Genomic DNA, 26,462 nt, shown 5'->3' on the forward strand with positions numbered 1-26,462 from the left:
TAAGATTAAAAGTAAAAGGTTTACTAAGAAAATAAAACTGAATCACACAAGATTACAGTTAAAATTAGTCTCACAAAACATTCTCCCCAAAAGACTCCCGACTTGGTCAGGCCCTTATAGATGTGTAACTATATAAATCCAGTAATATTGCCCACGGCAAAGCTGCTGTCACTTTAATAAAGGTATACCACACAAACTCTCAAATTCGCTTCCACTCTGCTGTGGCAATCCAAGAAACCTTCAGACGCACAACTGCCTTGTGCAGCCCAAGACCTTTCTTGCTTGACTGGACGGCGGATTTAAACTGCACCATTCCCCCAGCCTGGAGTTGTTTTCGAAGCCTCCCCTCCACACAGCCAAAAACTAATTCTCGCAAAGTCGTTCCTTAAAATTTCCCTTTCATTTAATTATGATTCCATTGTTCTCAGCACTTTAAACTTGACTTTCCCAAAATACAAAAATCTTTCCTGTTTTCCTATGGTCCACCAGGTTCAGGTCAAATAAACTTTATAACGTTTGAAATAAACTTTATAACCGTTGGTTGTTTACTTATGAAATCATGGCAAATTGTAGAGAAGTTCCTTTTTCAGCATTGAAATTTAACAGCTTAAAAAAAGAAACAAGTCCCCGCTATGCAAATTCCTAAACTAGCTTATTTACTTTTAAAGCATTTGACCAGGAAAGTCTCTTTGCAAATGGATGCATCTAGCACCTTTATTTCTTTCCCTACAATTCTACCAGACAAATGGTCCTCATTAACCTTTTCTCAGCTTAATTAAATCATTCCGTCCTACACACAGACTTCTTTGGTCCATGTTAACACAAATGTGCCACACTGCAAGCTCAACTGAATCTTAAATTGGTTCTTTGGCTGTAATTGAGGATTATTTAGCAAATGTTGTCCATTAACAGAATTGCATCTACATTTGGACACTGATTTGAGTTTTGCAAGCATGGGTTGCTTGGGCACAGTCTATACCTTGCCAGTTGTGAATGTTAGAAGCAACATGCGGTTTGCTACAATTCACCATTCTTTCGGACGCAAGGCCTACGTACCTAGCATCACACTGGCACTGAAATTCATGTACCACATTACTCATTTGTGGGATAGGCAGGACATATTTTTGCTCGACAGCAGCATCCTTTTGGTGGTGAATGCCACTTATGCTGTTACTGCATAATAGCAGATGAAACAGTGATTCTGACCAGTCAGAATTGTATTCTAAAAATGGGGATTTTCACAGTAACTTCATCGCAGTGTTAATGTAAGCCTACTTGTGACAATGATAAAGATTATTAATTACTAAAAAGCCTGATGTCATTGTTCAAGATTGGAAGTGGTGGGTGATTCCTTAAAACACTTATCATCCATAGTGCTGTGTCTAATGTCTCACCTCAATTAAGGATAGACAATAATTGTCAGCCTAGCCAGGGACACCCACAACAAGGAAAAAAAAATTGAAAAGCTCCCATTGCAGCACAAGCAGAAGCCACCCAATTGGTGCAATGTTCTGGTCTGGCCCACTGCAGGAATCATTGTGGGTGGGACAGAAAATTTGATGGACCACCAAGTAGTCTGTGAGACTGGAAAATCCCATCCAATGTTTATACCTACAATGCAACATCAAAGTGAGATTATAATTCCCAGTTTGTTGCCATGCAGGCTCAGACTGTGGCCATGACTTTTCGGATTTCTCAGCAGTCCAGAAATATGTGCCCCAGCAAATTATTCATTTCAAAATAAAGCCCTTGAGGTGCCATTGGCCCTGCAAAGCACAAACCTGCTTTTCTCACACAGGATGGCAGCATTCTCATCCAGCTCTGGAGGTCTATCTCTGAAGCTAGGCTCTCCTAACACACTGGTCAATAATCGATTGTTCCATACTGGAGACTCCTCCAGTTATTTCATGGAAAAGAAAACAAATCACAACATAATCATGGCTCTCATCTTACAAATGCTGGCCCCACGTAGTTAGTGTATGAAGCAGAATCATGAATCTGAGGTTAAGCAAATCACCCTTGCTGCCCAGGAACTACCTTTGTTTGCCCAAGGGAACAGCAGACTGGTGCAGAACAAAACAATCATGACTGCTTCTGGGAGAGCATGCATTCATCAACATGTGGTGAGCATAGTCGCGGATCTCCTGCAGAGGCAGGCAAGTGGTATTTTTGCGGTACAGCTCAGTATTTAGATGCACAACACACAGCAGTGTGGAAGGCCATGAGCGTGACAAGCTCTGTCTGCTCGAGTCTGATCGGCAACAACACAATTAATTCTCTCCTGGCATAGTCACCGTGTCCGCTATTAGCAGCCCCATACGGAGATTCCAGATCTGGCTGGCAGAGGTTGCTGAGTTTCATAAGCGTCTGATTATGTGGGCACGCACTTACAACTCTCTCTGCTTAGAGGAAGGCAAGATAAATACTCTGGAAGATCCAACGTGGGTAGACTCCTGCTCACTGCAGCTTCCCTCCTCTTTCCTATCTTTGCTCCATCTCTTGCCATTGCTCAAAACCTATGGGAATAGTAACTATAGCACTCATGATCAGCAATCAAGCGGTCTGACCAGAACTTTTGAACACAACCAAGACCTTCTTGATGTGCTGCACCACTTCCTGTCAATTTAGCCCAACTCTGCGCGAAATACTCCCACAAACTCAAACACAGACTGTAGAAATTCATCAGCAATTTATTGATGACCCCTTTAAATGGGGCAGGGTATGTCCTTCACTGAGCTAAAAAATGGCAGATTTGAAATTCAATCTTTCCTTTTTATAATTTTTAATGGGATGGGAGAATCATTGACAAGGCCAGCATTTGCTGCTCATTCCTAATTGGCCTAATTAGCTTCTTGAACCACTGCAAACCATTTGGTACAAATACACCCAGTGCTCTGAGGGAGTCACAGGATTTTGACCCAGCAATTCTGTCTGTCAAGTGGATGAACTTTAAAAATGATATGCTCAATGATACTATTACCTACTTGTTTTTCCAACTGTTGTGTTTTTAAAGAATTCCATATTTGTCTCCGACTGAATTTGCTCAGTAACACTGACATCACCAGTGTCGAAAAACTGTGGGTTGTTCATTGACTGAAGTCACATTCTGCCTTTATGCAGACTAACCAACACGTACTTAAAGTTTGTGACCAAACATCATGCCCATGTATCGCCTACCTTCAAGAGTGAATTGTTGTACTAAAACTTCAAATACAAGAGGAAATTTGACATGTTGGGATGTGTGACAGAGGACTAGTCGAAAACAGAATGTAGTCAGTGGGGTTGAATTCCAGAAAGCAAGGCCGAGATGGCTAAAAGCTTTGACGTCAATTTTAGATAAGTGCAGGAATGCAAGAATGCAAGAAGGAAATTAAGTCTGGAAGAGGGTGCTGCTCGACACTGCAGGAATCAACTCTAAATTGCAGGTTTTATTGGGATGAGTGATAAGTGAGCCAGATTTGGTAATGGACAGGATAGGGACATAGTTGAGGAGAGTGGGGAATCAATGGAGTTAAGTTTCATGAAAGATGAGGAATGTGGGGGAGAGGCACGCAAAACAGTGAAGTAATTAGAGGGCGGGAGCAAAACAGGTGGAAGCAGTTGCACAGACTTTCTCACTCGGAGATTAACTCCTCACTATTTGTAACGGAAATGAGGTTGGAAGGAACCAAAAAGAGTGAGGAAATTCAAAAACAACCATATTTAATTCTTGTTAAAAACTATTCCAACAAGGTCAAAATTAAAGTAATCCATGATGATATAAAATATAGCATTAACATAATGACATTAAGAAAGCCATGAGACACATCAGAGCAGTTTCACTCATCAAATTTACCATGATATTAAAAAGATCTAATCTTCTGCATGACTCGGGTTTTCCATACTCTGCCGTGATATCAGTGTGACTGAGCAAATTCAACAGAAAACAAATTACATTCTTTAAAAAAACTGCAACAGCTGGAAAAGCAAGTAAGTAATAACATCAAAGAATGCAATTTTTAAATCGATCCACTGTACAGACAGGATCGGTGGGTCAAAACGCTGCAACTACCTCTCACCAGTAATGTGAGAGTACCTATAGAGATGAACTGCAGCAGTTCAGGAAGGCAGCTCACCACCACCTTTGAGGGCAATTAGGGATGGGCAACAAATACTGGTCTTGTCAGCGATGCTTGCATCACACGAAAGAGTGAAAAGAGGAAAGCTTAAATTTCAAATTTGCATGATTAAAAAAAGAGCATGAAATATTCATTAAAAAAAAAACAAATTCACAATACATTGTCAAAGGATTTCCCCCTCCTTTTTGGCTTTCTGCTGATCCTTTTTACATTGCTCAATTTAGTTTTGATTTTTGTTTTAGGTTTCCCCCATGTTTGTTTATTTTCTTATTCTTTTTTGGCTTCCGAATTTTATTTGGATTTGGAATGACCTTCTTTATTTTTAAAGGAAGCAACGTCACCCCTACTTTCTTGCTTTTTGCACTACCCAATTTGAAGGGAAAGTCACTCGATGCTACTTCATCGAATTTACGCTTCTGACTTGGTGGAAACACGATGTTCACTAAATCAGGCTTTGGCATTTCATGGATGCTATCTTGCTCCTTTGTCTCCAATCTATCAGCATTTTCAATTACTTTACTTTGTGGTAGCCATGAAACATTTAAAGGAGGTACTTGTGAGGTAATGGCATTAACTGTCTCAATAAAAGCCTCTGCATTCTTTTTAAATCCCAGTGCGAGTATAGATTTTAACCCCAGCACCGGAGCCACTGTTTCACTCAGGCGAGGAACTTGACATGCAGGTACCTCCCGGCTCACACTCAGCTGAATGAGATGTTGAGTCATCAAAGGTTTCACCGACTTACACACCAGAGCCAAACACAATGTGTGTTTCTCCAAAGCCCGGGTGACCTCGTTGATTCCAATGGCTAACTGCTTCCGAAGTTCCACATTAGTCCATCCTTGTTTAGATTCTGGAATCCTGTTCATCATATGGTCACCTGTCTCTTCCTTGACCTCCTCAGCCTTCTGTTGGTCTTCTTTAATATCCCCTTCCATATTCCTCTTTTCTTGATCTTTTGATCCCCGACAACGTCTTGGTTTCCTGGGCCTTAAAGTAGGTTCTACTTTACACAAGCCAGTCTGTTGAAAACTTAGCTTTAACTTCTCCAGGATGAAGGCTATGCTTTCCCCATCCAAGGGTTTCCAACCTATACTATAAGGATTGTTGAACGAAGTTTTAGCAGGTGGAGGTCTTGTTTTCCGTACCCCTTTTCCTTTTGCAACTTGGGCTGGGCTTTCCATGTTTCGATTTATGTACAAAACTTGTCGATCTGTTTTTTAAAAAAAAGTGCATTAGAGAAGCAATCAAACTAACAGATGGTAATATTTTGATCTAAGCAAACTGACATCAAAGACAACGGCTTTATCTACCAGCAATCTGCTCACATCGCCAAGCTAGAAATGCAGAACAAATTACAACTGTGCAATCACTATATAGATGAGAACTTGAAATATCATACCATCCAAGGCTACGGACCAAGTGCTGGAAAATGGGATTAGGAGGTGCTTGATGGCCGGTGCAGATACGATGGGCTGAAGGGCCTCTTTCTGTGCTGAAAAACTCTTATGACTGAAGGAGTTAATATTTTATGACACAATAAGCTTTTGATTCCGATTATATTTTCTCTAATCACTCTGAAGAATTTTCCCCAATGTCGGCCCTAAATTAATCCTTTGTTGATTTAAATTTATGTCTCTTATTTGTTGTACCCCTGCAGTTTAATTTAACATGGGGCTATTCCAAATTCTTAATAATGTTGCATCACGATCATCACTCTGCTGAAAAGATCTACGATTCTCCAGCGTCTCTTTATAGCTGATGCCCATAAGGAAACATCAGCCCCTTTAACATTTCTCTGCTGTCTTCAGAATATATCTCTTATTTCATGACAGCTAGAACTAGATGCATTATTTAAGTATTGAAGAATTTGATGACTACCTCTTCTGATGTATCCCTGTACAGTTTAACATGAGCTTTATTCACTGGTTGGACATATTTAACATTACATGAATTTGCTCTTTCCTTCATTTTGCACTTTACACTTAACCACATAAATTATCTTCCATTCTGCTATCCACTCATATTTTCTTCAATTAATTTCGGAGCTGCTTGTTCCACTTCCACTACCCATCCAAGACTAGTATCATCCACAAATTTGATCAATTTGCATCGATTTTTGAATTAGAAATAGTAACGGAGCCGCAGTGAGCCGAGCCATCCCAACATGACTCTTTTGCAACAGTACCTAGTAATTTCCAGGCAGTTTCCGACCCACTCCCAGGAATTTATCTTCAATCTTCACAGCTTTGAATTTAGTTATTGCCTTTTGGGAGGAACTTGTGTTAAAAGGCCTTTTGAAAAGAAGGTAACCAGAGGGGTGCAGTGCTCTGACTGTGAGATGTGGCAGGTCCGGGAGGCTTCCAGCGTCCCGGATGGCTTCATCTGCAGAATGTGCACCCAACTGGAGCTCCTCACAGACCGCATGGTTCGGTTGGAGCAGCAGTTGGATGCACTTAGGAGCATGCAGGTGGCGGAAAGCATCATAGATAGCAGTTATATAAATGCGGTCACACCCAAGGTGCAGGCAGAGAAATGGGTGACCACCAGAAGGGGCAGGCAGTCAGTGCAGGAATCCCCTGTGGTTGTCCCCCTCTCGAACAGGTATTTCCCTTTGGATACTGTTGGGGGGGATAGCCCATCAGGGGAAACAGCAGCAGCCAGAGCAGTGGCACCATGGCTGGCTCTTATGTTCAGAAGGGAGGGTCAAAGCGCAAAAGAGCAATAGTCATAGGGGACTCTTATAGTCAGGGGCACAGATAGGTGCTTCTGTGGACGTGAAAAGAGACTCCAGGATGGTATGTTGCCTCCCTGGTGCCTGGGTCCAGGATGTCTCTGAACGGGTAGCGGGCATCCTGAAGGGGGAGGGCAAACCGGCAGACGTCGTTGTACATATTGATACTAACGACATAGGCAGGAAGGGGCATGAGGTCCTGCAGCAGGGGTTCAGGGAGCTAGGCAGAAAGTTAAAAGACAGGACCTCTAGGGTTTTAATCTCGTGATTACTCCCTGTGCCACGTGCCAGTGAGGCTAGAAATAGGAAGATAGAGCAGCTAAACACGTGGCTGAACAGCTAGTGTAGGAGGGAGAATTTCCGTTATCTGGACCACTGGGAGCTCTTCTGGGGCAGGTGTGACCTGTATAAGAAGGACCGGTTGCATCTAAACTGGAGAGGCATAAGTATCCTGGCCGCAAGGTTTGCTAGTGTCACACGGGAGGGTTTAAACTAGTATGGCAGGGTGGTGGGCACCGGAGCAATAGGTCAGAAGGTGAAAGCATTGAGGGAGAACTAGGGAATAGGGCCAGTATGGCTCTTAGGCAGAGCAGACAGGAAGATGTTGCTGAACACAGCGGTTCTGGTGGCCTGAAGTGCATATGTTTTAATGCAAGAAGTATTACGGGTAAGGCAGATGAACTTAGAGCTTGAATTAGTACTTGGAACTATGATGTTGTTGCCATTACAGAGACCTGGTTGAGGGAAGGACAGGATTGGCAGCTAAACGTTCCAGGATTTAGATGTTTCAGGCGGGATAGAGGGGGATGTAAAAGGGGTGGTGGAGTTGCACTACTGGTTAGGGAGAATATCGCAGCTGTACTACGGGAGGACACTCAGAGGGCAGTGAGGCTATATGGGTAGAGATCAGGAATAAGAAGGGTGCAGTCACAATGTTGGGGGTTTACTACAGGCCTCCCAACAGCCAGCGGGAGATAGAGGAGCAGATAGGTAGACAGATTTTGGAAAAGAGTAAAAACAACAGAGTTGTTGTGATGGGAGACTTCAACTTCCCCAATATTGATTCGGACTCACTTAGTGCTAGGGGCTTAGATGGGAGAAGAGTTTGTAAGAAGCATCCAGGAGGCCTTCTTAAAACAATATGTAGACAGTCCAATTAGGGAAGGGGCTGTACTGGACCTGGTATTGGGAAATGAGCCCAGCCAGGTGGTAGAAGTTTCAGTAGGGGAGCATTTCGGGAACAGTGACCACAATTCATTAAGTTTTTAAAGTGCTGGTGGACAAGGATAAGAGTGGTCTGAGGGTGAATGTGCTAAATTGGGGGAAGGCTAATTATAACAATATTAGGCGGGAACTGAAGAACCTAGATTGGGGGCGGATGTTTGAGGGTAAATCAACATCTGACATGTGGGAGGCTTTCAAGTGTCAGTTGAAAGGAATTCAGGACCGCATGTTTCTGTGAGGAAGAAGGATAAATACGGCAAATTTCAGGAACCTTGGATAACGAGAGATATTGTAGGCCTCGTCAAAAAGAAAAAGGAGGCATTTGTCAGGGATAGAAGGCTGGGAACAGACAAAACCTGTGTGGAATATAAGGAAAGTAGGAAGGAACTTAAGCAAGGAATCAGGAGGGCTAGAAGGGGCCACGAAAAGTCATTGGCAAGTAGGGTTAAGGAAAATCCCAAGGCTTTTTACACGTACATAAAAAGCAAGAGGGTAGCCAGGGAAAGGGTTGGCCCACTGAAGGATAGGCAAGGGAATCTATGTGTGGAGCCAGAGGAAATGGGCGAGGTACTAAATGAATACTTTGCATCAGTATTCACCAAAGAGAAGGAATTGGTGGATGTTGAGTCTGGAGAAGGGTGTGTAGATAGCCTGGGTCACATTGAGATCCAAAAAGACGAGGTGTTGGGCATCTTGAAAAATACTAAGGTAGATAAGTCCCCAGGGCCTGATGGGATCTACCCCAGAATACTGAAGGAGGCTAGAGAGGAAATTGCTGAGGCCTTGACAAAAATCTTTGAATCCTTAGTCTTCAAGTGATGTCCCGGAGGACTGGAGAATAGCCAATGTTGTTCCTTTGTTTTAGAAGGGTAGCAAGGATAATTCAGGGAACTGCAGGCCGGTGAGCCTTACGTCAGTGGTAGGGAAATTCACTGGAGAAAATTCTTCGAGACAGGATCTACTCCCATTTGGAAGCAAATGGACGGAATAGTGAGAGGCAGCATGGTTTTGTAAAGGGGAAGTCGTGTCTCACTAACTTGATAGAGTTTTCCGAAGAGGTCACAAAAATGATTGATGCAGGTAGGACAGTGGATGTTGTCTATATGGACTTCAGTAAGGCCTTTGACAAGGTCCCTCATGGTAGACTGGTACAAAAGGTGAAGTCACATGGGATCAGCGGTGAGCTGGCAAAGTGGATACAGAACTAGCTAGGTCATAGAAGGCAGAGTAGCAGCAATGGAAGGGTGCTTTTCTAATTGGAGGGCTGTGACTAGTGGTGTTCCGCAGGGATCAGCGCTGGGACCTTTGCTGTTCTTAGTATATATAAATGATTTGGAGGAAAATGTAAGTGGTCTGATTAGTAAGTTTGCAGACGACACAAAGGTTGGTGAAATTGCGGATAGCGATGAGGACTGTCAGAGGATACAGCAGAATTTAGATCGTTTGGAGACTTGGGCGGAGAGATGGCAGATGGAGTTTAATCCGGACAAATGTGAGGTAATGCAGTTTGGAAGGTCTAATGGAAGCTAGGGAATATACAGTGAATGGTAGAACTCTAAAAGAGTATTGAAAGTCAGAGAGATCTAGGTGTACAGGTCCACATGTCACTGAAAGGGGCAACACAGGTGGAGAAGGTAGTCAAGAAGGCATATGGCATGCTTGCCTTCATTGGCCGGGGCATCGAGTATAAGAATTGGCAAGTCATGTTGCAGCTGTATAGAACCTTAGTTAGACCACACTTGGAGTATAGTGTTCAATTCTGGTCGCCACACTACCAGAAGGATGTGGAGGATTTAGAGAGGGTGCAGAAGAGATTTACCAGGATGTTGCCTGATATGGAGGGCATTAGCTATGAGGAGCGGTTGAATAAACTTGGTTTGTTCTCACTGGAACGACGGAGGTTGAGGGGCGACCTGATAGAGGTCTACAAAATTATGAGGGGCACAGACAGAGTGGATCGTCAGAAGTTTTTCCCCAGGGTAGAGGGGTCAATTACTAGGGGGCATAGGTTTACGGTGCGAGGGGCAAGGTTTCGAGTAGATGTACGAGCAAGTTTTTTTTACACAGAGGGTAGTGGGTGCCTGGAACTCGCTGCCGGAGGTGGTGGAAGCAGGGACGATAGTGACATTTAAGGGGTGTGGTGAATGTGATTCACACCGGATTATAATCTGTATATACATGTGTCTATATTGTAAGTGCAGTTGCACTACCTGACCACCAGGGGGAGTAGCTCTGGGAATGCTCGAGAATTGTACTGGGCTTCTCCCTTGGCTCCACCCAGGACTCCTCCCCCTGGAGCTGCTGTATAAAGACTCAGTGATAAATACATGAATAGGATGGGAATAGAGGGATACGGACCCAGGAAGTGTCGAAGATTGTAGTTTAGCCGGGCAGCATGGTCGGCACGGGCTTGGAGGGCCTGTTCCTGTGCTGTACTTTTCTTTGTTCACATCACAGGGCTTACTACAATCTATTTGAATCATCACCTCCAAGGTCAAGCAGAATCCTCACCTTTAATATAAATGTGAACGTGGTCATTATTGTGGATGATCAATTGATTCAGTCTTGACAATTGATTCCATTTTATATTGAATAAGAGTAAAATGAACAGGTCTGTAGTTGTCTGTCTGTTTTGGCTCCACATTATATCCATGTTAGCCAGTCTAATCTTGTTGAACAACCCCAGTATTTAATGACTCCCATAATTATATACAGTGTCACAAATCTCCCGAACAGCTTTTCAACACTAAATTCCCAGGGAGGTTCGGTTTCAACTCTGATTAAGCATCTTAATTTGAACCGAATCATTAATTTTACTCTTCTGTCTGTAACATCACATTGCTCGCATGTTCACTAGTGACTGCATGGCAGTAGTCATTCTTAATACCTCTTGTGCTCAGCCTCAGTATCAAGCCTATTTGCATCTTAAAGATTTTCACAGAGGAACTACAGGCTATTCAGCCCATCAGGCCTGCTCCGCCATTCAATACGATCAGGGGTAATCGGACACTCCAATGCCTTTTACACTCTTTATTCCCATAACCATTTACGTTATTGTTAATCATAAATCTAGCAATCTCTTGATTAAACATACTCAATGACTGAGCTTCCACAGCCCTCGGAGGTAGAGAATTCCAAAGATTCACAACCCTCTGAGGAAAGAAATTTCTCCTCATCTCGTTCCTAAGTGGCATTCCCTTTATTTTGAAATTGTGCAGCCTCGTTCTTGACTCCCCAACCAAGGGAAACATCTTACCAGTATCTACTCTGTCTATTCCTTTAAGTATTTCAATGAGATCATCCCTTAGAAAATAGAGGCACACTTTGCCCAATCTCTCTTCATATGACAGTCCCGCCATCCCTGGAGCAAGTTTGGTGAACCTTTGCTGCACTCCCTCTTTAGCAACAATATCCATTCTGAGGTAAGGGGACGAAAACTGCACACATTACTCCAGGTGCAGTCTAGCCAAGCCCTCACACGATTGAAGCAAGACCTCACAATTCCTATACTCAAATCCTCATATACAAAGGCTAAGATTCCATTAGCCTTCCTAATACCTTGCTGCACCTGCATGCTAGCCTTCAGTGACTTAGGGACAAAGACACCCAGGTCCCTTTGTACATCCACACTTGCTAATTTCTTCCCATTTCGGAAACATTCTACACAACTGTTCCTTCTACAAAAATGGATTACCTCACATTTTATGTGGTGTATACAGAATACAGGAAGGAGGTAGAGAACCTAGTGGAGTGGTGTAATGACAACAACCTCTCCCTCAATGCCAGCAAAACTAAAGAGCTTGTCATTGACTTCAGGAAACAAATTACTGTACGCACCCCTGTCAGCATCAACGGGACCGAGGTGGAGATGGTTGACAGTTTCAAATTATTAGGCATGCACATCACCAAAAATCTGTCCTGGCCCATCCATGTCGACGCTACGACCAAGAAAGCACAACAATGCCTATACTTCCTCAGGAAATTAAGGAAATTTGGCATGTCCACATTAACTCTTACCAACCTTTACAGGTGCACCATAGAAAGCATCCTATCTGGCTGCACAACAGCCTGGTATGGCAACTGCTCGGCCCAAGACCGCAAGATACTTCAGCGAGTCGCGAACACCGACACAAACACAACTCCCATCCATTGACTCTATCTACACTTACCGCTGCCTTGCGAAAGTGGGCGGCATAATCAAAAGCCCCCTCCCACCCGGTTCACTCACTCTTCCAACTCTCCCATCGGGTAGTGTCATAATATACACCAGCATATCATGGTGCAGGCACATACTGATGGACATACACTCGGACCAATCAACATGCACAAACACCGCAGCCAATCACCAGTTAGAACACACACACTATAAAGGCAGAGGGCATCACTTTTCCTGCTCATTCTGGATACTGCCCCTCAGAAGCACAAGAGCTCATCAAGTTTAGTACAGACTTGCACCACATGCTGAGAGATTAAACTGGTTCGGACAGGCACAGGTCTCTAGTTAAACTAGCATTGTTTAAACCCACAGTTATCATATGTCTATTATTTTATAAGTAGTTAATAAAATAGTGTTGAACCTTCTTCAGTGTTGGTGGCATATGTTAGCTTCACAAGTCTACACTGCCCAACGCTTCAGGTAGGAGATACAAAAGTCTGAAAACTCACACCAATAGATTCAAAAACAGCTTCTTCCCTGCTGTTACCAGATTCTGAAACAACCCTCTTATAAGAACATAAGAACTAGGAGCAGGAGTAGGCCATCTCGCCCCTCGAGCCTGCTCCGCCATTCAATGAGATCATGGCTGATCTTTTGTGGACTCGGCTCCACTTTCCGGCCCGAACACCATAACCGTTAATCTCTTTATTCTTCTTATGGACTGATCTGACTGACACTACACTCCCATATGCTTCACCTGATGTCTGTGTCAATGTATTTACACTGTGTACCTTGTGTTGCCCTATTACCGTGTTCTTTTTCATGTACTAAATGGTCTGTTTAAGCTACACACAGAAAAATACTTTTCGCCGTACCTTGGTACACGTAACAATAAACAAATCCAATCCAATTTTTCACATAATATTCCATCTGCCATGTTCTTGCCCACTCACTAAGTCTGTCCAAATCCTCCTGTAGTCGCTTTAAATCTTCCTCACAACACACATTCCCTCCGCTAACTTCGTACCATCTGGGAACTTGAAAATATTACATTTGGCCCCACATCCAGAAATCCTCGATATATATTGTGAACATAATTGCCCACTTGCTTTTGGGTAAAGTTATTCTCAGCTGCTGCTGCTGCTGCTATGTCTTTTGCAGATCTTCCTTTGATCATACCTATTGAGGGCCCTGGCATAATAATAGCATACCCACGTCGGAGGCAGTAAGTTCCAAGTCTCACTGGAGTTTTGAGCTCATAAGTTTGGCTAGCATTTCAGTGCAGCACTGCTTCTTTTGAATGGGGCATTAAAGTTCATACGATCATGAGAACATAAGAAATAGGTGCAGGAGTAGGCCATGTGACTGCTCAAGCATTTTCTGCCACTCAATAAGATCATAACTGATCTGATTTTGGCTTTTTCTGCCTGTCCCCAATAACCTTCGACTTCCTTTAAATCAAAATCTGTCTAAACCAGCATTGAACATATTCAATCATCACAGTCTCCATTGCTGTCTGGAGAAAAGAATTCGAAAGACCAACGACCATCTGAGAGAGGACGTTCCTCCCTTAATCTATCTTAAATCGGAGGCCCCTTATTTTTAAATTGTGCTCCCTGGATCCAGATTCTACCATGGTGGAAACACCTCTCAGCAACTACCCTGTCTAACCCCTTCATCTACGGCATCAATGTAGTGAATCTCGTCTGAACTGTTTTCAATTCAAGCATATCCCTGCTAAGTAAGGTAATAGCAATTTCTTGTGATTCATGTACAAGGGCACCCTGATCAGGGAACAGCAGAGGCTGTTTAGCACAGGGCTAAATCGCTGGCTTTGAAGGCAGGCCAGCAGCACGGTTCAATTCCCGTAACAGCCTCCCCGAACAGGCGCCAGAATGTGGCGACTAGGGGCTTTTCACAGTAACTTCATTTGAAGTCTACTTGTGACAATAAGCGATTTTCATTTCATTATTCATTCATTTCATTTCATTAATCGCTCTGGACTGCAGTCTCTCGCCACTTAAATAATTTTCTAATCTTCCTTTCAAAATGAGCAATCTTTTATTTTCCAACATTATAGACCATCTGTCTAATTTTTGTTAGTCACTTAACCTATCTAAATCCCGGTGCCCCTTTTACAACTTGCTTTCCTATCTATATTTGGATCAGCGGCAAATTTGGCTACAATATACTTGGTCCATTCCACAAATTCATTATTATAGATTGTAAATAGCTGAGGCCCTAAGCACCGATTCCTGTGGCACTTCACTAGTTAGTTTGCCAACCTGAAAATGACCTATTTAAGCCAACATGGTTTCTTGTTAGCTAGCTAATTCCTGATCCATGGTAATATTAGAACATAGAACATTACAGCGCAGTACAGGCCTTTCGGCCCTCGATGTTGCGCCGACCTGTGAAACCCCTCTAAAGCCCATCTACACTATTCCCTTATCATCCATATGCCTATCCAATGACCATTTGAATGTGTTTAGTGTTGGCGAGTCCACTACTGTTGCAGGCAGGGCATTCCACGCCCTTACTACTCGCTGAGTAAAGAACCTACCTCTGACATCTGTCCTATATCTATCTCCCCTCAATTTAAAGCTATGTCCCCTCGTGCTAGATATCACCATCCGAGGAAAAAGGCTCTCAATGTCCACCCTATCTAATCCTCTGATCATCTTATATGCCTCAATTAAGTCACCTCTTAACCTTCTTCTCTCTAACGAAAACAGCCTCAGGTCCCTCAGCCTTTCCTCATAACATCTTCCCTCATACCAGGCAACATCGTGGTAAATCTCCTCTGTACCCTTTCCAATGCTTCCACATCCTTCCTATAATGCGGCGACCAGAACTGCACGCAATACTCCAAATGCGGCCGCACCAGAGTTTTGTACAACTGCAACATGACCTCATGGCTCCGAAACTCAATCCCTCTACCAATAAAAGCTAACACACCGTACGCCTTGTTAACAACCCTCTCAACTTGGGTGGTAACTTTCAGGGATCTATGGACATAGACACCGAGATCTCTCTGCTCATCCACACGACCAAGAATCTTACCATTAGTCCAGTACTCTGTGTTCCTGTTATTCCTTCCGAAATGAATCACCTCACACTTTTCTGCATTAAACTCCATTTGCCACCTGTCAGCCCAGCTCTGCAGCTTATCTATGTCCCTCTGCAACTTGTAACATCCTTCTGCACTGTCCACAACTCCACCGACTTTAGTGTCATCTACAAATTTACTCACCCATCCTTCTACGCCCTCCTCCAGGTCATTTATAAAAATGACAAACAGCAGTGGCCCCAAAACAGATCCTTGTGGTACACCACTAGTAACTGGACACCAGTCTGAACATTTCCCATCAACCATCACACTTTGTCTTCTTCCAGCTAGCCAATTTCTGATCCAAACTGCTAAATCACCCTGAATCCCATGCCTCCGTATTTTCTGCAATAGCCTACCGTGGGGAGCCTTATCAAACACTTTACTGAAATCCATATAAACCATATAATCTGCTTTACCCTCATCCACCTGTTTGGTCACCTTCTCAAAGAACTCAATAAGGTTTGTGAGGCACGACCTACCCTTCACAAAACCATGTTGACTATCTCTAATCAAATTATTCCTTTCCAGATGATTATACATCCTATCTCTTATAAACCTTTCCAAGACTTTGCCCACAACAGAAGTAAGGCTCACTGGTCTATAGTTACCGGGGTTGTCTCTACTCCCCTTCTTGAACAAGGGGACAACATTTGCTATCCTCCAGTCTTCTGGCACTATTCCTGAAGACAAAGATGACTTAAAGATCAAAGCCAAAGGCTCAGCAATCTCCTCCCTAGCTTCCCAGAGAATCCTAGGATAAATCCCATCCAGCCCAGGGGACTTATCTATTTTAACACTTTCCAGAATCGCTAACACCTCCTCCTTATGAACCTCAAGCCCTTCTAGTCTAGTAGCCTGTATCTCAGCATTCCCCTCGACAACATTGTCTTTTTCCTGTGTGAATACAGACGAAAAATATTCATTTAGCACCTCTCCTATCTCCTCGGACTCCATGCACATCTTCCCACTACTGTCCTTGACTGGCCCTACTCTTACCCTAGTCGTTCTTTTATTCCTGACATATGTATAGAAAGCTTTAGGGTTATCCTTGATCCTATCTGCCAAAGACTTCTCATGTCCCCTCCTGGCTCTTCTTAGCTCTCTCTTTAGATCCCTCCTAGCTAACTTGTAACTCTCAAGTGCCCTAACTGAACCATCACGTCTTATCATTACATAAGCCTCCTTCTTCCTCTTGACAAGTGTTTCAACTGCTTTAGTAAACTATAGTTCCCTCGCTCGACCACTTCCTCCCTGCCTGACAGGTACATACTTATCAAGGACATGCCGTAGCTGTTCCTTGAACGAGCTCCACATTTCAATTGTACCTGTCCCCTGCAGTTTACCTCTCCAGCCGATGCATCCTAAGTCTTGCCTCATCGCATCATAATTGCCTTTCCCCCAGATATGACTCTTGCCTTCACTATCACTAAAGTGCTCACCTACCTCCAAATCTGACACCTGTCCTGGTTCATTACCCAGTACCAAATCCAATACGGCCTCGCCTCTCGTTGGCCTATCTACATACTGCGTCAGGAAACCCTCCTGCACACATTGGACAAAAACAGACCCATCTAAAGTACTTGAACTATAGTGTTTCCAGTCAACATTTGGAAAGTTAAAGTCCCCCATAACAACTACCCTGTTACTTTCGCTCCTATCCAGAATCATCTTTGCAATCCTTTCCTCTACATCTCTGGAACTTTTCGGAGGCCTGTAGAAAACCCCTAACAGGGTGACCTCTCCTTTACTGTTTCTAAACTCAGCCCATACTACCTCAGTAGTAGAGTCCTCATCAAACGTCCTCTCAGCCACCGTAATACCGTCCTTGACTAACAATGCCACCCCTCCCCCTCTCTTACCACCTTCCCTGACTTCATGAGTTCTTCTCTTGTGCAGATATCTTTTAAATAGCCCTTTATTGAATCTTTTTTGGAAATCCAAATACACTACATTTACTGGTACCCCTTTATCCATCCCAGTTGTTACATCTTCAAAGAATACTAATACATTTTCAAATATAATTCCCCTTTCATAAAACCATGTTAATGCTGCTGGATAGTGTTATACATTTTCAAAATGTCCTATTACCACTTCATTAATCGTGCATTTAAGTAATTTTCCAATGACAGATGTTGAGCTAACTAGACTATAGTTTCGGACTTGTCTCCCTTCTTTCTTGGAAAGGGGGTGGATTCCCAATCTACTGGGATGTTTCCAGGATCTAAGAATTTTTGTAAGATTACAACTAATATATCCACTTCCTCAAGAGCCACTTCTTTTACGACCCTTGATGCAGACCATCAGATCCAAGGGACTTGTCAGCCTTTAAATCCTTTAGTTTCCCAGTACTTATTCTCTAGTGATAGCTGTAATTTCCATCCTCCATTTTGCCTCTTGATTTTCTACTAATCATGGGATGCTTTTTTGTCTTCTACCATGAAGCTAGAGGTACAATACTTGTTCAGCATCTGTCATTTGCTCACTTTGCGTCATTAATTTCCCAGTCTCATCCACTAAGGAATTTTAGCTACTTCCTTCATTTTTATATAATATTCATTTTATATGGGGAAGCTTGTATTTTTCCCTATTTCTTGCTAGTTTACTCTCGGATTCTAATTTCTCCCTCGAGTTCTATTCAAGATGGCTCCAGAGCATGGCGACTCTCTGTGAGATCTGTCCCCCTGTCCCTTTTCTTTTATCTCCGATCAGCGTTCTGACCTACTAAAACTATTTTCCTCTTCTCATATAATTACTAACAATGTTCTATGTTTTCTTACAGATTTGAGGCCGCACTGTAACCAATCACTGTTTGTTGATGTACCATTTGTCAATTTTCTCTGTTGATTATTCTTTTTGTCTACTACGTACGTACTGTGTACGTTCCCCCGGCCACAGAAAAATAATTTTCTCTACATGTGACAATAAATCAAATCAAATTTTTATACTCATCATTTAATAATAATAGCTGATTTCTAAAATATTTCCAATCTTCTGGCCTACCAGACTTTTTCTTTTAATACCATCCTGAATTTGCTTAGTTAGCCACGTTAGCCACAGATAACCAACTTTAGCCAACTCTGTCTTCATATCCTTCTAATTGCCTTTATTGAACCAGTATCTTGGGTGGATATACAATTTCCAATGGTTCTATTCTAAGAGAAACAGGGTATTCTTCCTATGTCCTGGCCTAAAATGATCCCTGGAGCTCATCATTGTCATCTGAAAGATGTTGCTGTGTACACACATATTGGTTATTCTTCCTCTAGATCACAACGGTAACCTACGATACAATGTGTACGTCAGCTATGGTTCTGTTGGTAGTCCTCTCATCTGATGCTGAAGGTTATGGGTTTAAGTCTCACTCCAGGACTTAAGCACAAAAATCAAGGTTAACATTCCAGTGGCACCAAGAGTCCCACACTGTCTGAGGTGCTGTATTTCATGCACGACACTAAACCAAGGCCTTATATATGCCCTCAGGTAGATGCCAAATATTTCGTGGCACTGTTTCTATGTCTGAGGAGGAGTAAGGGAGTTCTTCTTGGTGTCTTGGCCAATACCTATCCCTCAAATCAACATCAACTCAAATAAATAACCTGATTATTACATTGCTGTTTATGGGAGCTTGCTGTGCGCAGATTTGGCTCCAGCAGTGCAAATGGACTTCAACAAAAAAAAGTACTCCACCAACTGCAAAACGCTTTGGGCCTTCCGGTCCTCGTGAAAGGTTGCTATGGGAGTATCAGTATTTATTTTATAGCCTAAGGGCCGATGTTCCCTTCAGTTTTTTGCAATCTTGCACCCCATGCCTTTCTCAGGGGGCAGTGCCGACTTGAGGGAGCAGCAGCGACGCAGCTGTGGAGGGGGCCCGGGTGGCGGGCGCTGTGGGCTGGGAGGCACGGGCAGAGGAAGCCGCCCTCCCTCCCTCCACAAAGCCGGCCTTGCACTTCCAGCCTGAAGACCCATATTCACTCAAACCCCTCCAGCAGCCCGCGTGTCCTTGCCCCCTCCCCCAGTGTGAGGGGCAGTAATACAAGATGCTGAGCGTGAACGGGGTGGGTGGAATATTTAACAGAGGAGCAGAGCACGGCCACCGAATTGCGAGTCTGCGGGAGGCTGATCGATACCACCATCGGCCCGAGGGCAGCGGGTTTTATTTAGTGATATGTCTCACTCACCATGCAGCGCCCCTTCCTTCCTTCCTGCCTGCCTCAGGGAGACGCAGCCCACCCCAAACCTTTTATCCGGAGGCTGAGACACGCTCGCAGCGACCACACCGCAGTTACAGTCGGGAGTGCGAGTCCCGCCTCCTCAACACTCAGAGTAGGGAACAAGCCAAGGGGCCAGCATACACACACAAATGCAGAGAGAAAGTCCACTTACTTTGTGTTGCCCTATTATGTATTTTATTTTATTTCTTTCCTTCCCATGTACTTAGTGATCTGCTGGCAGAAAAATTATTTTCAATGTACCTCAGTACACGTGACAACAAACAAATCCAATCCAATCCACTTGCTGGGAACGCACAATCGGTCTGGACTCCTGCTGAGAGGCGCAGTGTGCACGCTGCCACCTTAACCTACCCAGAGCAAATTTAACACCTTTGACCATAAATCCAGTGGTCCGCCTTTTTTTAAAGAAATTTAGATCAGCCAATTATTTTTTCTAATTAAGGGGCAATTTTAGCGTGGCCAATCCACCTACTCTGCACATTTTTGGGTTGTGGGGGCGAAACCCACGCAGACACGGGGAGAACGTGCAAACTCCACACGGACAGTGACCCAGAGCCGGGATCGAACCTGGGACCTCAGCGCCGTGAGGCGGTTGTGCTAACCACTAGGCCACCGTGCTGCCCTCAGTGGTCCGCCTTTAACCAGGTCCTCCAGGTTCCAGCCAGAAAAGGAGACCCTGTCGGATGGTTCTCCAGCAGACGACTCAAGTCTTTTTTTGCAGAATGCCTCATTGCCAGAACTTTCAAACAAGCATCAAGATGTAGCTTGGTGAGAAGTGCTCCTGAAGAAAGACAAAATGCTGGATAAACTCCGCAGGTTTGGCAGCACATGTGGAGAGAGAGTCGCATTCCATAACTTCCTGGTTCCCAAGCACAGCATTTAAGGCAGTGTTTTTCAAACTTTTTTTCCGGGGACCCATTTTTAACAACTGGCCAACATTCGCGACCCAAGCTGGCCGACCGTCGCAACCCACCATTTTCTCTTGTTTGCTGCTTACAAAATGGGAGAATTGCAATCACGCCCAAAGCACGTGATGGCGACGTTCAGGGGCTGTGACCTGCTCTCTGCCTCCCTCAGGCAGGAAGATTACATAGAATATTTTTTAAAATCTTCTGCATCTCCGATTGCAAAAATTTGCGGTCTTCAGCCGCAGCAGCCGGCCTTTATATTCAATTTCTGTTTATGTTTTGTAAATTGTAACAATGTTGTTGCACGCCACTTTTAATCAAAGAGACCAAAGCCCATGTCATCGTCAGACTCTTCAGATTCTTCCTGTTTCTTCTCTTCCTTTTTCTCTTCAGCAGCAACAGGGGCAGCGGTGAAAACAACTGCTGCAACAGCTGGGGCACTGCTACCAGCACCAACATTGCAGATCAGTCTACTGACGTCAATATTAGCTAATGCCTTGACAAACAGACAAGGCCAGAAAGGGTCAATGGTCACACCAGCTGTTTTAATCAGAGCACTTCCTAACCGGGCAGAGCGAACAGCAGCTGGCTTTTAACTATGCCAGCTGCGAGCAGCCTTCTTACCATAAAAAGAAAAGCAGCCGCACTGCGCATGGAAGCTCATCGGTGCATATGCGCAAATCCGATGAGCGGGCACGCACACGCAGTGCGGCCGCATTTCTTTTATATGGTGAACAGGCCACTTGCATCTGGCATAGTTAAAAGCCAGCTGTTGCGCGTGAATTTGCGCAATCGGGAGCGCCGCGACGGACGGCTCCACGACACATGCCCACAACCCACCCGCAGATCGTGCCCCTGACTTTGAAGATCACTGATTTAAGGAGTACCTCAGTGTTGTCCTGGGGAATCCCTCTAAGGGTTTACCCAGCTATTGCCCAGAAGTGTCAACTTCCTCTGGACAATTGTGCATGACTAGGAACCATCCATAGAAGCAATTTAAATTGCTAACTTTAGATGGTTCTGCCAGTTTTATCCTGATAGTTACTCTCAAAGCGTTGGAGGGAAAAAAAATCACTTCCAACTTCGGATCCAGCCTGACACGGAGACCCCCCCCCCCCCCCCCCCCCCCCCCCCGAAAAAACACACACATGCACGTGACCACCCCCTCCCCCTGGGGGACCACCACACCAAACCCCCCTGATGAGCCCTGCCTGACCTGTACCCCAATCCCTAGCTGGACTGACTCCCCCTCGTTCCAGATAGACCCCGCTCTGGTCTGGCTGCCTCCTCTGGTCCAGCCCCCTTCCAGACTGATCCCACTCCTGGACTGACAACAGCCCCCCCCCCCCCCCCCCCCACAACCCCTCCCGCTCCAACATCCCCCTCTCCTGGACTGACCCCTGCCCGCCCTCCACTCTAACACCCCTCCCTCTCCAGAATGTCTGATTCCACCCATCACTGCCCAGTCCGGCCCTTCTTACCCCCCACACCACCCCCGGACCAACCCTGGAATTCAGCTCTTTTGTCCATGTTTGAAAAGTGAAAAGGCTGTAATGAGATCAGGAACTGAGGAGCACTGGTGAAACTCAAACTGAGCATCAATGAGCATTTTATTGCTAAGCAACAGACATCTGATTGCACTGTTGATGACTCCTTCCATCACTTTACTGATGATCAAAAATTGGTCTGGTTGGATTTGTCCAACTTCCTGTGTACAGAACATATCTAGGCAATTTAACATTTCCAGGCAGATGCTAGTGTTGTAGCTCTACTGGAACACCTTGACTAGGGGCATAGAAGGCTCTGGAACACATGTCTTCAGTACTAATGCCAGAATATTGTCAGAGCCTTTGCAGAATCCAGTGCCGTCAGCCGTTTCTTGATATCATGTGGAGTGAATCAAATGGGCTGAAGACTGACCTCTGTGATGCTGGGGATCTCTGGAGGAGATTGACATGGATCATCCACTCAGCACTTCTGGCTGAAGATAGTTGCAAATTCTTCAGCCTTACCTTTTGCACTAATAGGATGGGGATATTTGTGGAGCCTCCTCCACCAGAGAGATGTTTCATTGTCACCACCGTTCATGACTGGATGTGGCAGTATTGTAGAAAGGATGATCTGTTGGTTGTGGAATTGCATAGCTCTGTCTAGTACTTGCTGCTTGGCATGTAAGTAGTCCTTTGTTGTAACTTCACCATAATTGGGCTTTTACAACAGTCAACAATGGTTTCAGGGTCATCGTAGGACTTATAATTTCAATTTTTTTATTATATTCAAATTCCACCATGGTGGGATTTGATCCTAGGTCCCCAGAGCATTACCCTGGGTCTCATAACACCACTATGCCATCACACCAACTCTCTTGTGGGGGGAACCTGCATGTAGTGGTTTTCCCATGCATTTGCTGCCCTTGTACTTCTAAGTGGTGTAGGCGGCAGGTTTGGAACGTACTGTTGAAAGAGATTTGGTGAATCGCTGCAATGCATCTTGTTGATGATACACACTGCTGCCACTGTGCTTCAGTGGTCAAGGGAGTGAACGTTTAAGGTGGTGGATGGGATACCAATCAATTAGGCTGCTTTGCCATGGTTGGTGGCGGGCTTCTAGTGTGCTGTTGGACCTGCACTAATCCAGAAAAGTGTAGCGTCTTCCATTACATTGCTGATCTGTGAGTCAGGAGGTGAGTTAATTGCTGCAGAATTCCAATCCTCTACCCTGCTCTTGTAGCCATGGTATTTATACGGCTGCTCCAGGTTGTTGAGGTACATCCTGAGTAGTTCCATAATACAGCCCTGTGTTATGGAACTGCTCAAGATGAGGTCAACATCAACGACTGCTGGAAGTCCATCAGCCCGGTAAAATATGCTTCTTGATTTTCCTGCAACCAGTTGGTCTTCCAGTAAAAAAAGCTGCCCACAACCAAATGTTGCAGACGACCACATTACCAAGTTTCCGGACTACTTGCTGAGGGACGCAATAAAGCTTGAGCCTCTACAACGGCTCAATGGAGAAAGGCAATAGTGTAAGGCTATCCTACCATTGTATATCAAGGGGTTAGAACCTGTGAAAACTCCTCAGATGTTTGACATAAAATGCAAATATATTTTGTAAATATAATGTCATCTGTAAATGCAGTAAAACATCTCAAAGTACGATGCACTGTATGGAAATAAATCGAATGGTATTGCACTTCATGTGAAATCAAATTTGAATTGTAATGTGAATTCCGCCCAGTACGTCACATGAACCCGTTTCCCATCTGTTGACTCTATCTACACCTCCCACTGCCTCGGGAAAGTAGGCAGCATAACCAATGACCCCTCCCACCCGGCTTACTCACTCTTCCAACTTCTTCCATCCAGGCAGGAGAACACGCATTAACAGATTCAAAAACATCTTCTTCCCCGCAATTACCAGGCTCCTAAACAGCCCTCTTATGGACTGATCTGATCTTTTCACACACCTTCTCTACTGAGTAGTACTGCACTCCTGTATGCTTCACCCAATTCCTGTGTCTATATTTACATTGTGTATTTTATATTTGCCCTATGTACTTTTCTTATATGGAATTGTTATAACCTGCCTGCTTACCACTGGCTGGGGACTAAGAGCAATCTCACAATCCTACAGGTGTATGAGCTTCCCCAATGAGGAGAGGGGGGGGGGGGGATAAATCATTAGCAGATTCCCTGCATAAATAGAGCTGGCCAGTTTGAAACCAGCTAGAGAGGAGTGAGCAGCAAGGGAGTTTCTGCCGCTGTTCAGGGCCGGCCCAAGGTACCGGCAACTCGGGCAGTCGCCCGGGGCGCCATGTGCTAGGGGGCGCCAGAGACTCGGGTCCCGCGCATGCGCAGTTGGGCCGGTGCCAACCAGCGCATGCGCGGTGGCCGCCCTCCCCCAGGGCGGCCCCCTCCGCCGCTCCCCCCCCTCCGGCCTCCCCCCCCCCCCCCCCCCGCCTCGGCCCCGCCCTGGCCCTGCCCGCTTACACTGCTGAAGCCACCTCCCTGCCTCCCTGGATTTTTGTTGGATACAGGGTGGAAGTGTTTTTTCTGTGACAGCATGCCTCCGTATGGATGTTTGGATGTTTTCGATGCTGCGCTGGAAAGTTGGAACCAGTACACACAACGGATGCGTTACTTTTTCCGGGCAAACAACATCACCGAAAACGAGCGGCATGTGGTCATTTTGCTCACCGCCTGCAGCACGCATACGTTTGGGATGCGCCAGACACCAAGACGTTTGATGAACTTGTGAACTTAGTGGGGCAACATTTTAACCCGACCCCATCAATGATAGTCCAACGTTACTGGTTTAATACCGCTGAGAGGACCCCAGGAAAATCCCTTGCCGACTTTCTATCCAGGCTACGCAGGATTGCGGAGCACTGTGACTATGGTGAGACCTTGTCAGAAATGTTACGCGACCGTTTGGTTTGCGGTATTAACAATGCGGCCACCCAGAGAAAGTTGTTAGCTGAGCCAACATTGACTATTCAACAGGCCATTCAAATAGTATTGTCCCGAGAGAGCGCAGAACGAGGAGTGCAGGAGCTACAGGGAATGGAGGTGCAGCCTTGGGGCGCAACCCCTTCCATCCGAAAGTGTTTCCCCACACCCCTGAGTACCTTGGGCGGGGCGGCGTCTGGATCAACGCCAGTGGCCGCCGGACGTTCCTTCCCGAAGGGAGCCTTCTCCAGAACCAATGGATGAGGAGCCATATCAGAGTTGGACTTGTGGCCGCTGACCCGTCGCGGAAGCGGTCCTGGGGGCGCCAGAGGCGCCGTCATTCCGACAGAAACTGGGCCAGCGACTACTGCTGAGGACATGGAGACAGAGGACGACTGCCTGCAGCTGCATTGTGTGGCACCTCCCCCTGTGGCCCCCTTTAAGGTGACAGTACGGGTCAATGGTCACCCGCTTGAGATGGAGTTGGACACTGGCACAGCGGTCTCCATGATCACCCAGAGGACATCCGACCGCATCAAGCAGGGTATACAGACCCTTAAATTAAACGACACATAGGCCAGGTTGGCCACCGACACGGGGGAACCATTGGACATTGCAGGAACTACGATGACCCCTGCTGTTTATGGACACCAGAAGGGGCGTTTCCCACTTATCACAGTGCGCGACCACGGTCCCAGCCTGTTGGGTCAGGACTGGTTGCGCCATTTGCGGCTGCAGTGGCAGCACATCCTCCAAACAGGTTCTGGAGGGTTGACGGAGGTGAGGAATTGAACAAACGAATGTGATATAAAATAGGATAATTAGTTAGAATAATGTAGAAGATAGAGCCAGTCTGATGGTAGTGAATTAACAGGCAAAGAACAAAGAAATTGAGCGAAGCATAGCCAGAAAGGGGGGAGGGGAGCCTCGTGCAGAGGATGGTGAAAAGAATGCTGAGTAACAAGAGGCCCAGGGTTGAGGAATGCGAAGTGAGCCAATCAGGATATATGGCCAGGTCAGGAGGTGTATAGGATGACCTATGGGAATCTTGTATGTGAAACTTGATGCCATTTGAATGATATGTATCAAGATCTCTTTGTCCTCGGACTCACTTGGTTCTGGGAGCTTCAGGAGACTGTATGTGTTCTGAATCTCTATAGAGCAGGTCAGCCTTGCAAGTTGTTTAAAAATAAATAATACCATACCTACAGATCCCTCTCAAGTTTTATTGAGACCAGACTGACGGGTAAAGAACTTAATTTGTCATTTGGTGCCGAAACCCGGGACTTCTCCAGACGATCACCGGCCAGCTGCAAAATCAGAATTAGAACAGTACAGTACAGCACTGAACAGTACAGTACAGCACAGAACAGGCCCTTCGGCCCTCAATGTTGTGCAGAGCCATGATCACCCTACTCAAACCCACGTATCCACCCTATACCCGTAACCCAACAACCCCCCCCCCCTTAACCTTACATTTTAGGACACTACAGGCAATTTAGCATGGCCAATCCACCTAACCCGCACATC

General features: G+C 45.2%; 1 protein-coding gene and 1 long non-coding RNA gene across 4 annotated transcripts; both read right to left on the reverse strand.

The window, feature by feature from the left end:
• LOC119966391 lies at positions 1-26,335 on the reverse strand. Its single transcript, XR_005460755.1, has 2 exons — positions 26,279-26,335; positions 1-462 (listed from the first exon to the last, which is right to left on the reverse strand). It is a non-coding gene; the product is annotated as an uncharacterized LOC119966391 (long non-coding RNA).
• On the reverse strand, positions 2,675-19,745 carry rpp38 (ribonuclease P/MRP 38 subunit). Of its 3 annotated transcripts, none has more exons than XM_038797965.1 (2): positions 19,728-19,745; positions 2,675-5,331 (listed from the first exon to the last, which is right to left on the reverse strand). In XM_038797965.1, exon 2 carries the CDS (start codon positions 5,300-5,302, stop codon positions 4,334-4,336), a length of 969 nt encoding a protein of 322 aa, XP_038653893.1. In that variant the 5' UTR covers positions 5,303-5,331; positions 19,728-19,745; the 3' UTR covers positions 2,675-4,333. The 3 variants fall into 3 exon arrangements, with proteins under 3 accessions (XP_038653893.1, XP_038653890.1, XP_038653892.1); XM_038797962.1 differs by lacking the exon at positions 19,728-19,745 and adding an exon at positions 19,523-19,694; XM_038797964.1 differs by lacking the exon at positions 19,728-19,745 and adding an exon at positions 5,521-5,643.
• Positions 26,336-26,462: the final 127 nt, after the last annotated feature.

Source organism: Scyliorhinus canicula, chromosome 5, assembly GCF_902713615.1.
Source record: "Scyliorhinus canicula chromosome 5, sScyCan1.1, whole genome shotgun sequence".
NCBI classification, from domain to species: Eukaryota; Metazoa; Chordata; class Chondrichthyes; order Carcharhiniformes; family Scyliorhinidae; genus Scyliorhinus; species Scyliorhinus canicula.